This window comes from Berghia stephanieae, chromosome 1 (genome assembly GCF_034508935.2).
Source record: "Berghia stephanieae isolate SIO BIC M18660-M18661 chromosome 1, UCSD_Bste_1.3, whole genome shotgun sequence".
Classification (NCBI taxonomy): Eukaryota; Metazoa; Mollusca; class Gastropoda; order Nudibranchia; family Aeolidiidae; genus Berghia; species Berghia stephanieae.
Genome location: NC_088360.1, coordinates 113,031,834 through 113,044,133, shown reverse-complemented (window position 1 = coordinate 113,044,133; position 12,300 = coordinate 113,031,834). Strand labels below are relative to the sequence as shown.

The window sequence follows — 12,300 nt, the reverse complement described above, 5'->3', positions numbered from 1 at the left end:
ATCCAGTAAACAATCAGACAGCTTTCAAGCGTTCATGTTACTCAGAAGTAGAATGGAGAAATATCACTGGAATCAAAGGAGATCGGACAGATCTAATGGCGGAAATCAAAATGGTTATCGCTGGATCTTTCAATTTCTTTTTTACGACAGATAACAGGTATGACCATGAAAGTGATTGTTACCAATGGTTTAATATATGTCAAATAACATCACACATAAATGCAAGCCGTAGATATGAGATAGTTCTAATGATAATAATAATAATAACAACAACAATTATAATAATAATGATAATAATAATACTAATAATAATGATAATAATAATAATAATAATAATAATAATAATAATAATATTAATAATAATATAACAAATAAAAAATAATAATAATAATGATAATAATAATAATAATAATAATGATAATAATAATAATAATAATAATAAAATAATAATAATAATAATAATAATAATAATAATAATAATAATAATAATAATAATAATAATATGATAATAATAATAATAATAATAATAATAATAATAATAATAATAATAAATAATAATAATAATAATAATATAAAAAAAATAAAAAAATAATAATAATAATAATGATATGGTTTTTATACAGCACCATACCCCGTATCTTAACAAGTTTAAAGTGCTTAACAGCAATGTAACACAAGTCATTCAATCATACGGTCACTCAAACATCAGCATAAAACAAAGCAATATAATTATTATTCAGTGTATCATATTAAAAAGAAACATTTTTAAAGTGAATTCTGCATCATAAGTGCCTCTGATATATCTTGGAAAGGAGTTCCAGATATGGGGTGATGAATATGCAAATGCGTGCGTCATTTTTGGCTTCACGAGAATATGCTTATTAGATTTTGGTCTCTGGTTTCTGGCTGGAAAACAACAAAGCATTTTGATTATTTCATCTACAGTTTTCTCAATTTTCGATATTCTTCTGAATTATAAATTCCTTTCACGAGCAATTGTCCTAGAACCAGATTTCCATCTTTTATTGTGCAATGTAAGATGCCTTGAAAGTTATACAATGTTTACATATTATTCACACATTGTTTTTTACTTGGGTGGCTCAGAAAATGTAAGTTTGCAATCAGTGCCACCAATTAATTCACTGTCATTATAATTGTTTCTTTACTTAACCCAAATTAAGATATCGTAATATCAGTTTTGATAAATTGTAATCATGGCATTGATGACAGGATTTTATTTTATTCTGATAAAGCTAATGCAGTGGGACTTCTATTTTTTATGAGTAAAACAAAATTGTTCTAGGCAGTTTATGTTAAGGTAAGTGAGAAGCTGGAGTAAAATACTCGTTTTGAAAACATAAATCTGTCAATTTTCCCTTTGCTTTCAAGTGAAGACCCAAAGCGTAGCAATGGCTCTGGTTACTTTTTGGTGGATCCCACTCTTCATATTGGCCCAAATGATGACGAAGTTGGTATGGATGCTATAACATGTCAAACTGTGATCACAAAATTGCTCGGACCCTTTGACCAATGGATGGGTCGCCTCCAGGTCTGCAGTAATCATTGTTTGTACCATTTAAGAATCATTGATTCGATCAAGGATTTGAATATTTATGGAATAAGCAACTGTCCAAACTGTTGAAAGTGATATAAGTTATGATTTCACTCACCACTTGAAATGAAAGGCTCAGAACAGTGTATAGAAGTAAAAGAGGCTACAATATTTTGATGCTCATTCAATGATAATGATATGATGAATACTCTCAATTACGAGAGTTAACAGTCACTCTTTAAAGAGACAAAAATTTCAGGGTCATATAATTTTTTCATCTCTATTATTCTATTTAATGATTATTCACTTTTTTAAAGTAAACCCAGATTAATAAACAGGCGGGAGATGAAGCTATTTGTAGGGTCTTCTTTATCTGTCACCGTTTTCTTTGTGGCTTTATATCGTTGTCTTGGGACGATCTGGTTTTGCCCATACACTAGCAGAAGCCCTTTTCCATGAGGAAGGCAGTCAGATGTGATCGTGTGTATTTTTGTGACTTGTTATTTTTATTCCTGTAAGTTGTTATATTATATTATTTCTCAATGCAACTTGTAGTATGATGCTTAAACATTTTTCTGAATTTTTCCAGTGACATTATTTAATTCTAGGCTCCACATGCTGGACTAATTCCTTTTCATTATGACTTTTGGGTGGCTCAAATATTCACGAATCCTTCATGTAATGGAGTTGTTGTGTGAGAAATTAAAAGGTTAAATTAAAATGCTCTAATATTCTACCAATGGATAATGTGTGATAAAAAACACCACATTTAGAACCTCATACGAGGGCAAGTGGGAAGGGGTGCTTGAACAGCTCAAATTATGTTATACGAATTGTTTAATTAAAAAAATTGTTGATAATAATTCTTTTTCGTGCATGAAATCATATATTAAAATATTTTTCTCTGATTTGATATAGGTGTCAACTGAATCAGGTTACAACATGATTCATTTCACCCCTATCCAAGAATTAGGCATTTCAAACTCTGCTTATTCCATAAGAGACCAACTTAGGTTAAGTCCTGTATACAGTCCCGGTAACAAGAAATACACGCTCAAAGATGTGGAGGAGTTGGTCAAACAAATGAACCGTGATCATGGGGTATGTATTTATATTTATATAGATATCGAAATTGACTCAATACTCTCTTTTTCTTTATTTTATCACACAAAAAAAACCAGGGTCTCTTTGAATTTTCAGGTTCTCAGTGTATGTAATAGAGCTAAATCGTAGATTGGATTTTTACCTTGTAGAATTGATTGTTCATTTCAAACTTAGTTTCATTTTATGGCATTTAATAACTTCAAAAAGAAGCTGTCAAAGTTGTCACATTGAGAGACTTTTTTTTGGATTTGTTAATCAATGTCTTCATATTTATTGATTTAATTTTTCAACAAAACAGGGATTATTAGGTTAATAAGGAACAGGCTTACTTTTTCCATGTTTTGCATTTTTTTCCCATCATGATCCTTGTGACTGTAATCGTGATCAACATCATATTTATCTTGACTTTTACCCCACCAGTTAATGAGTATGTCAGACCTAGTCTACAATCATACAGCAAAGGACAGTCCATGGGTGTTAGAACATCCAGAATGCACCTTCAACCTTGATAACTCCCCACATCTGCGACCAGCTTATGTAGTAGACCGTATCTTTGAAAACTTTAGCTTGGAAGTGAGTAAGGGATTATGGGAAAAGGAAGGGATTCCTGTCACTGTCAACTCAGAAGATCATTTAAGAGTAAGTGTTATCCTTAAAAAAAATTGAAATCCAAACTTATCATGATGTCATGAATTTTGGATTATTCTTCTGTCTTTCTTATCATCATCATCATCATCATCATCATCATCATCATCATCATCATCATCATCATCATCATCATCATCCTCTCCTTCTTCTTTTTTCTGTTGTATTTTTTTTTCGTTGTTGTCGTCATCGTCGTTGTTGTTATTGTTGATGTTGTAGTTGTTGTTGCTCTTGTTCTTCTTTTTCTTCTCCTTCCTCTTCTCCTTCTTCTTCTCCTTCTTCTTCTTCTTTTTCTTCTTCTTCTTCTTCTTCTTCTTCTTCTTCTTCTTCTTCTTCTTCTTCTTCTTCTTCTTCTTCTTCTTCTTCTTCTTCTTCTTCTTCTTTTTCTTCTTCTTCTTCTTACAATGTAATAAGCATAATCATTTAACCAAACTTCTATAACTTTGATAATTTTCTGTTTAATCTCCAGACCATAGATCATGTTGTACGTCACAAGATTTTTCCTATGCACAGGATTCACGAGTTTTACTGTGTCAGTGTGGATACCATCCTCAAGGAATTCAAAAAGGCTATAAATAGTGAGAATTAATGGCTTGATTATTGGTCACATTACATACTCTGATAATGGACTATTAGATTACAATTTCTTATCAGTTAATTTAAAAATAAGTTCACTCCAACATTTTTGTCAGATGATCCTTTTCTCTCTTCAATTTTATGGAGCAATACTAATTGTTGTTGGTACTTAACATATGAATTATTTTCATGCCTGGATTATTTTTCTCAATTATCGGGATTATCAATGCTCAGATAGTTTATGAATAATGAACGATGACATGCTTTTATGCTTAAAATATCTTTTACTAGATTAATCAATGATAAATATTGTAACTAACGTCATCAATAGATAGGTGAGAGAGACACATTACGCATTTTTTTTACAGGCAATTCTAATGGCTTTAATGAAGTGAAGGAAGAGAAACTTGAGATAATCCAAGATCCTAAATTCCGTCGGTTCCATTCAACAGTTGATTTAAACGTCGTCATGAAGCTTTTCAACACAGACAGGTTATATAAAAACTTATATTTGCTCTTTTCTATTTGAGGAATACCAAACAAAACAAAACAAAGCAATGAAAATAAAAGATACACTTTCCGTTTAAAAACAAATAATTTGAACCCTTTCCCATGGTGGGCAGAGAGGTCACTTTTGCTGTGTCCACTATCCACCGATATCTGTTTTCCCTTTCCACATTGCTCTTTTTTTTTGGTTCTAGATTGACATTGCTTGATTTTTTCCTAATTCTGCTGACAGAGATTCTTAGTTGAGAGGGAATCAGTAAAGAGTTTTTGACAGAAGATTTTTTTTCCCTTAAAAATCATATCTCTTATGTACTTTTATAGTTTTTAGTTTAGAATATTATTATACTTTGTAAACATTTGAGTGTATTCTTCATAGCTGGATCCTTTGCTTGTGCCAGGATGGGACTTTTAGCTAATGTCAAAAAATGCTCATTGATAGTTCCCTTTGCCTTACCTATTATTTGGACTTCAGATCTACAACTTTTCCCCTGTCATCTCCCTGTTCACTGGTGCTGAAATGACCTAAAAGTGTTGCAAGTGCCCGAAACCCCTAAAAACAAAACAAAACCATTGAATTCTTTCAGGAGATTATTGCTGCTAAATTTTGTATAATTATCATTTCAATCAATTCATTTCATGGTCATTGCTGTTCTCATTCTTCTTCTTCTTCTTCTTCTTCTTCTTCTTCTTCTTCTTCTTCTTCTTCTTCTTCTTCTTCTTCTTCTTCTTCTTCTTCTTCTTCTTCTTCTTCTTTTCTTCTTCTTCTTCTTCTTCTTCTCTTTCTTCTTCTCTTCTTCTTCTTCTTCTTCTTCTTCTTCTTCTTCTTCTTCTTCTTCTTCTTCTTCTTCTTCTTTCTTCTTCTTCTTCTTCTTCTTCTCTTCTTCTCTTCTTCTTCTTCTTCTCTTCTTCTTCTTCTTCTTCTTCTTCTTCTTCTTCTTCTTCTTCTTCTTCTTCTTCTTCTTCTTCTTCTTCTTCTTCTTCTTCTTCTTCTTCTTCTTCTTCTTCTTTCTCTTCTTCTTCTTCTTCTTCTTCTTCTTCTTCTTCTTCTCTTCTCTTCTTCTTCTTCTTCTTCTTCTTCTTCTTCTTCTTCTTCTTCTTCTTCTTCTTCTTCTTCTTCTTCTTCTTCTTCTTCTTCTTCTTCTTCTTCTTCTTCTCTTCTTCTTCTTCTTCTTTCTTCTTCTTCTTCTTCTTCTTCTTCTTCTTCTTCTTCTTCTTCTCTTCTTCTTCTTATTCTTTTCTTATCTTTTTATTTCTTCTTCACTTCTTTCTTCTTCCTTTTCTTCTCTTCTTTTTGTCATTCTATTTCTTTTCTTCTCTTCTTATTTTTTCTTCTCTCTATTATTTTTCTTCTTCTCTTATCTATCTTCTTTTCTTCTTCTTCTCTTTTATCTTACTTTCTTTTCTTCTTATCATTCTTTCTTAACTACTCTCATTGTGATTACTTCTTCTTTTCTTCTTTTTTTCATTCATTCTTGCTCTTCTATCTTTTCTTCTTTATCTCTCTTCTTCTATTCGTCTTCTTCACATTTCTTTCATTCTTCTTCGTCTTCTTTTCAATCTTCGTTCTTTCTTAACTTCTTTTCTTTTCTCTTTGATACCTTACAATTCATTCTTCTTGACTATCTTCTTTCTTCTTCTATAACTTATTCTTCTTCCTTCTTCCTTAGTTTCACTTTCTTCTTCTTCCTTCTCCTCTTCTTCTTTCTTCTTTCCTTCTTCTTTTTTTTGTTCTGTTTCTTGCTTCTTTTTCTTCCTTTTCTCTCTTCTTTTCTAGGAATCTATTTTTTCTAATTCTTCTTTTTTCCTTCTTCTTCTCTTTTTTTTCTTCTTCTTTTTTCTTGATTCTTCTTTCTTTTACTTTCGGTTACTTCTTCTAGCTTCTTCTTTCTCTTTTCCGTGACTTTTATAATTTCAATAATCTATTATTAGTTCCCTTTTGCTTAATTTTTGGATTGTCTATTTGTTCCTGTCTTCTGTTCTGTGTGATGACCAGTTTCGGTGAAACCCTAAAATAATAAAAATTAATCTAGTGTACCAAATTTTATAACTATATTATATCTTCAATTCATTGTATGCTATTAATATCTTCTCAATTTCTTTTGTCTGACTGCTTCTTTAGTTCTTTTATTTTTTCCATCAATTTTTCTTTTTCATCTTCATCATTACTTCTTATTTCTTGTTTTAATTCTTCTTTCATTTCTATCTCTTCTTTCTTCTTCTTCTTCTTCTTCTTCTTCTTCTTCTTCTTCTTCTTCTTCTTCTTCTTCTTCTTCTTTCTTCTTCTTCTTCTTCTACCTCTTCTACCTCTTCTCTTCTTCTTCTTCTTCTTCTTCTTCTTCTTCTTCTTCTTCTTCTTCTTCTTCTTCTTCTTCTTCTTCTTCTCTCTTCTTCTTCTTCTTCTTCTTCTTCTTCTTCTCTCTTCTTCTTCTTCTTCTTCTTCTTCTTCTTCTTCTTCTTTTTCTTCTTCTTCTTCTTCTTCTTATTATTATTATTATCATTAATTTGTGTAAGTGTGTGTGTGTGTGTGTGTGTGTGTGTGTGTCTGTCTGTCTGTGTGTGTGTGTGCACGCGCGTTTACGGGAAAACCTCAGTTCAGAAATTAGATTAAGAAATTAAACATGACTGTCACCAAATATTATATAACTCATATGATATTTTCAGAATTGATAATGTATAGATATAATATGGATACCAATAGTTGTGAATGACAGCTAATGTGAAAAGGAAGTAAGAATTAGAATGGTTGAGTTGCCAACAAATTGATTTGTCAATAATCAATAAATGACTATTGATAATTCTATAAGTCATTCAAAATGTTTATAACACATTTTAAAAATTAAAATAATGTTGCCCTCTCCATTAAGGTTTGTTTTAGGTTTTGTAGCATTAGATTTAAATATTTTTTTCCTCTCACTTTTCCAATGCTTGAGTACTTGCTTTTTTCATTTAGTCATTTTATTGTTTAATCCAAGTAATAAATAGAATTTAAAATTTTAGTTTTTTGTGTTTTTTTTTCACTTACAGTCCCAACATGACCCAAAGACTAGGGTAAAAAATCATTAGGGTAGATATGCTGGCATTTTTCCCATCCCATTGAAAAGATATAAATTTCCAGCCTTGTATATGTGTTTTGTATTTGATAATTTTAATTTATAGTGTATTTTTTCCCCTTTAATTTGCTGTCGGCGTTTGTCTTTTTTATTTTAACTCAGCATCGTGAGTTAACATTTATTCGTTAATGCATATTAAGAATTTGCATCTGAGTCTACAGAAAGATGAATTTACAAATGGTAGGATGGCCTATTACCTATTGCTCAGAGGAATCATTTTGGTCTGAATTATTGTGTCAGGAATAATATTACCAGCATTTTGATAATCCTTTCAACTTTATTGTTTATGTCTTGCTAGGTGATTCAACATTGTAACTGTGAATAAGTGACTGAGAAACTTGAAAGACAACGACATCTTGTTCCTGAAATCCATTCTTAGTTGAATTATATATTAAATCTAGAGCCTCCCCCCTCCCCTTACAACACTCTTTCCGTGATTGGTTTCCACATTGTTTTCAATTTGATTTAAATCAAATCCACCTTTTTTTTAAAATTCATAAAAGAACGATTAGTCACATTTCAAATCAATGTATGTAAAAATTGATAAAAGCCATGTTAGGTTTGGATTTTCTCCAGTGGATGCTTAAGTTGATTCATTGACTGGTTTAGAACATGATTTATATACTTACATAGGTTTCATGGTGCAGAGTGATTAAGGCAGTGGATTATAACCCAGAAGGTCGTGGGTCTGAGCCCAGCTTCAGGCACTTCGGGCAACATGGGTGATTCCTGTTAACATCAGACTTTATTTGATGGATTATCTATATTCCTCCATGGAATGCCTAGAAAGGGCCTAATTGTTTTTCATTTTTATAGATTTCATCCTTAGTCATCTTGATTTAAGTGACCTTTTTTTTTCTCTCTTCTATTTGGTTCTAGTTGTTTGGACATTTAAACGAGTTGCTATGGAATATTAAGCCCCTCTCACTCTCTTCAACCTGCTTTTAGGATTTGTATCTTTTTTAAATTGTTTATTGGGTCAAAATCAATTACTTTACCCTTTCATTTTCAAATCTCAACAAGAATATCAAAAGAATGATCTCTGGATCCTTGACAGAAAGTAAGGGCAAGAAAATTATTATGCACTGCGATAGAGACAGATAGATAAAGAGAGAGAAAGAGAGAGAGAGGGAAGGAGGGAGACAGTGAGAGAGAAAGAGAGAGAGAGAGAGAGAGAGAGAGAGAGAGAGAGAGAGAGAGAGAGAGAGAGAGAGAGAGAGAGAGAGAGATTGCTGTAAACTGCTCCGACTTCTTCTCCATTCACATTTGAACATAGCCTTGTTATTTTGAGTAATTAATTCGGCCATTGATTTACATGGATATCTTGTTTACCTTATAAACAATTAATATGTAACAGAGCACGTTGACCTTCCTACCCTTAGTATTAACCCTGCATGAAAAGGACATCTCATTAATCTTATTACTACAAAGATCTGAATGCATTGAGATCATATTGATGCTATGTGCTATAATATGTGACATTTTGTGAAAAGTGAAATGGTCAAACTACCTATTCTAGATTGATTGAAGTGTTAAGGTTTGGACCCTGCTAAATAGTATTTAAATAGTCTGTGATTATCTCTTTAACCTCAGAATTTTATAGTAAAGGCTCTGTGCATATTTTTGGTTCAGATAGACTCACCACCTTTTAAGTAGCATGCCTGATGTCTAAAGGCGAAGACAGAGAAACTGCTTGTTTTCTAACAAATGTGGTTTTGTTGGTGGTTTTCAGTTTAATGCTCCCACCTCCCTCTTTAATTAAACAGAATTTACTGAAAGAGTAAGCTGAAAATCCTCTATTGCACCCCCTGTATTACGCAAAACAGGTGACCATAAGTTAATGAATTTTTGGTTTCGATTCCATACCCGCTTAAGACAAGTGATAACTATTTCTCCTCAAGCCAGATAATAACTATTGAGTCTTTGTCACTGGAGTATATAAACCAAAGAGCAAAAACGCATGTTGGCATAACATGTTTGATCCTTTCCTCCCTTGAATGAAATTTGATTTGTAGCCAACAGTTTGTTGAAAACATTACGGAATGAAATTGGTTTTCTTTTTGTATTGAATTAATATTTGTTTTTTTCTTGATAGAAGAAGACATTGAAAGGAACCTTTTTATTTATTTTTAATTGTCAACATTGGTAATTAAAAAAAAAAATAAAATGAATGTAAATCTGGTATATACATATTTCATTTTCAACTGTACTGTCTTCACAATTTAGCGTAAAATGATGTTATGAATGATAAATTCATATTAGCAGAATATTCTTTTAAATTAACTGTCCATACTCTAAAATATGGACAGTGAAAGTTTTGAATCATTTAAGACCAAAAATCGTTCTTTTTAGTTTATATTAACAAAATAGACATCTCCTAGCACCTTCTTACTTTATTTTGTGAATTATCAACCTATAGAAACTCATAAAATAGTCACATGAGTAGCAATGCATCTTAATTGGATCCCAGTTTATGTCTGTTAAACTAGTCTGTCAAGACTTACACATGCAACTTTCGCTTTCGAAATGTAGATATCAATTTTTCTTTGAAATATATTCTTCAAGTTTATCTGGCGATCTTATATTTTAAACAGAGAAGACAAATTCAATAAACTTATCATGACATTATGAATTAACATCATTTTTAAAAAGCTTGTTGTTATCATATCTCAATTATTTCATCTTTACAGACCTGGTGTGTTCTCCCGTTCTGACAGAATAAATAAATGTTGTGAGGCTCTTACAGGAGAGCTTGTCAGTTTGAATTCTAACAAGGAGAGAATAATATTGGATCACATCAATGTTGCCATATCCAATTTCATAGCCAATGTCAGATGGCGATTCATCAATCCAGCTGGTCCAAAACTACCAAAAGTTACACCAGATGAACCGTTAATGTTTGGGTAAGTTTTTCACTTGTAATGATGAGGAAATGGATGTATTAGAAATTATTATTTTCTACTATATTACATATATATATATATATATATTTATGAGTGTTGGTGGGTACTTGTAGGTACGAAAGTGCTCGATAATGATGGTTAGAGCTAATATAGAATACAAATTGTCACTCATTTTTTGTGGCTGAAACGTTCGTTTCTGTGTCTCTTTACACGTCCTCAGTCGGCGTAATCGGGATTACGCTGACTGAGGACGTGTAAAGAGACACAGAAACGAACGTTTCGGCCTCAAAAAATATGAGTGACAATTTGTATTCTATATATATATATATATATATATATATATATATATATACATTCATGAGAGGTAAAGTTAATATGTTTTTTTCATGACTAAATTAAGAAAGATCAGTTAACAGATTTCATTTGATTTCCAGCAGACAAGTAAAGGTGTAAATTAATGTATTTTTGGAGGAAATCCATCTGGTATAAAGGGTCATTAAAGAATAAAAGAATGAGTGAAGGAGGTAACAGATTTGTTATCTTTTTTTTTTTTTTTTTTAAATTATCAGACAAATGGATATGCAATGGTCAAAATTGCCTACAATGTGGCATTGAATGTACATTAAAAAAAAAAAATTTCAACAGCAAATCATTTATAAACGAGAAGTAATAATTTATTTTTCTATTTTATAAAATATGTGACTGCTTGTTTTTAAGGAATTGAAAAAACAAAAACAAAACGAGAATTATTTATTTATTTAGTTCAATAAGTTCTGTGACGGCAGAGTTTATTTTTGTTATCTGAAGTGTTAAACAGATGGTAACACTGGTTCCTAGGCTTGCGATAGGATGCTAATCTATTGTAAAGTACTTTGCATCAGATTTTACTGAAACACAGCATCCTAATCACTGCTGAGAGGAAATAGTGGTCGGACACCCCCCCCCCCCCCCCCCCCCCCCCCCCCAAAAAAAAATAGTTAAAAAATAAAGACAACAAAATAACCTCAAAAAAAAAAATCGATGCAAATTTGAAGCAGATATATTTTGTGAATCGAGTGCTTTACCATTTAAACTACCATGACCCCTTTGTTGAGATTCATGTTTACTTCCTTCAGATACTTTATCATACCAAAATCCCATGAGGGTGGTGTTGAAAAAGAGGAAAAAATGTCATTGGAAGAGGGGTCGATGGTGATGGCAGTCAATGGTTGGGTGATGGGTGATGATCCTCTCCGTAATTTTGCTGAACCAGGTAAACACAATGAAGCTGTATTTTTTGAAATATGTATCATGCATGATTCTGTATTGAAACATCTTCAATATTCTATATTTCAGTTGTACAATATTTGTTACATGTCAATGCCATGAATAGAAAAGGGACATGAAATCACCAAAATGTAAATTTCACAAGTAATAAAAAAGTTGTATCATATCAATTAAAACATTTATTTATTTTTATCAGGGACGGCTGGTAATAATGGGCAGGGTGGGCAAATACCAGCCTGTTATTTCAAGTTATATGCTGTATTACCAGGTCCGAAATAATCAAATCTAAATTAGATAATTTCAAAAGTTACTACTTAAAATTGATACTTTGTACTGAAATCAATTTGTGTGTATTTTTGATAGATTGCGAATCACCATGCATCCCGTAATACATAAACCAGGATACGCTCCTGTTCTTTTTATCACCCCCCCCCCCCCCCCCCCCAACCACTCCACTCCACTCCGCCCACATCGTCATCTCATCGTCACGTCGCCTGACGGTGATTTTGCTGTCTGGCCTCTCTAGTACTAGGTCGGGCTAATTCAAATAAGCCCACCTTATTAACCAGTGTACACTAAATAGAGATTTTGGCAAACGAACTTTTTCTTATTTATTGCCTTACTTGTGCTGGGAAGG

The 12,300-nt window shown here is 31.9% G+C and overlaps 1 protein-coding gene across 2 annotated transcripts in view; it reads left to right on the top strand.

Moving 5' to 3' along the window:
* The window catches only part of LOC144962760 (glycogen debranching enzyme-like), a 53,105-nt gene that overhangs the window by 15,047 nt on the left and 25,758 nt on the right, over positions 1 to 12,300 (top strand). Inside the window, exons 3-11 of one of the 2 annotated variants that reach the window (XM_078895994.1) lie at positions 1 to 157; positions 1,390 to 1,549; positions 2,471 to 2,653; positions 3,077 to 3,295; positions 3,771 to 3,879; positions 4,246 to 4,369; positions 7,409 to 7,432; positions 10,185 to 10,397; positions 11,513 to 11,649. The exon at positions 1 to 157 is cut by the window's left edge and continues 66 nt beyond it. In XM_078895994.1, coding sequence (XP_078752120.1) covers positions 1 to 157; positions 1,390 to 1,549; positions 2,471 to 2,653; positions 3,077 to 3,295; positions 3,771 to 3,879; positions 4,246 to 4,369; positions 7,409 to 7,432; positions 10,185 to 10,397; positions 11,513 to 11,649 — 1,326 coding nt within the window. The remainder of the gene's footprint in view (positions 158 to 1,389; positions 1,550 to 2,470; positions 2,654 to 3,076; positions 3,296 to 3,770; positions 3,880 to 4,245; positions 4,370 to 7,408; positions 7,433 to 10,184; positions 10,398 to 11,512; positions 11,650 to 12,300) is intronic. The other variant, XM_078895995.1, reaches the window with a different exon arrangement.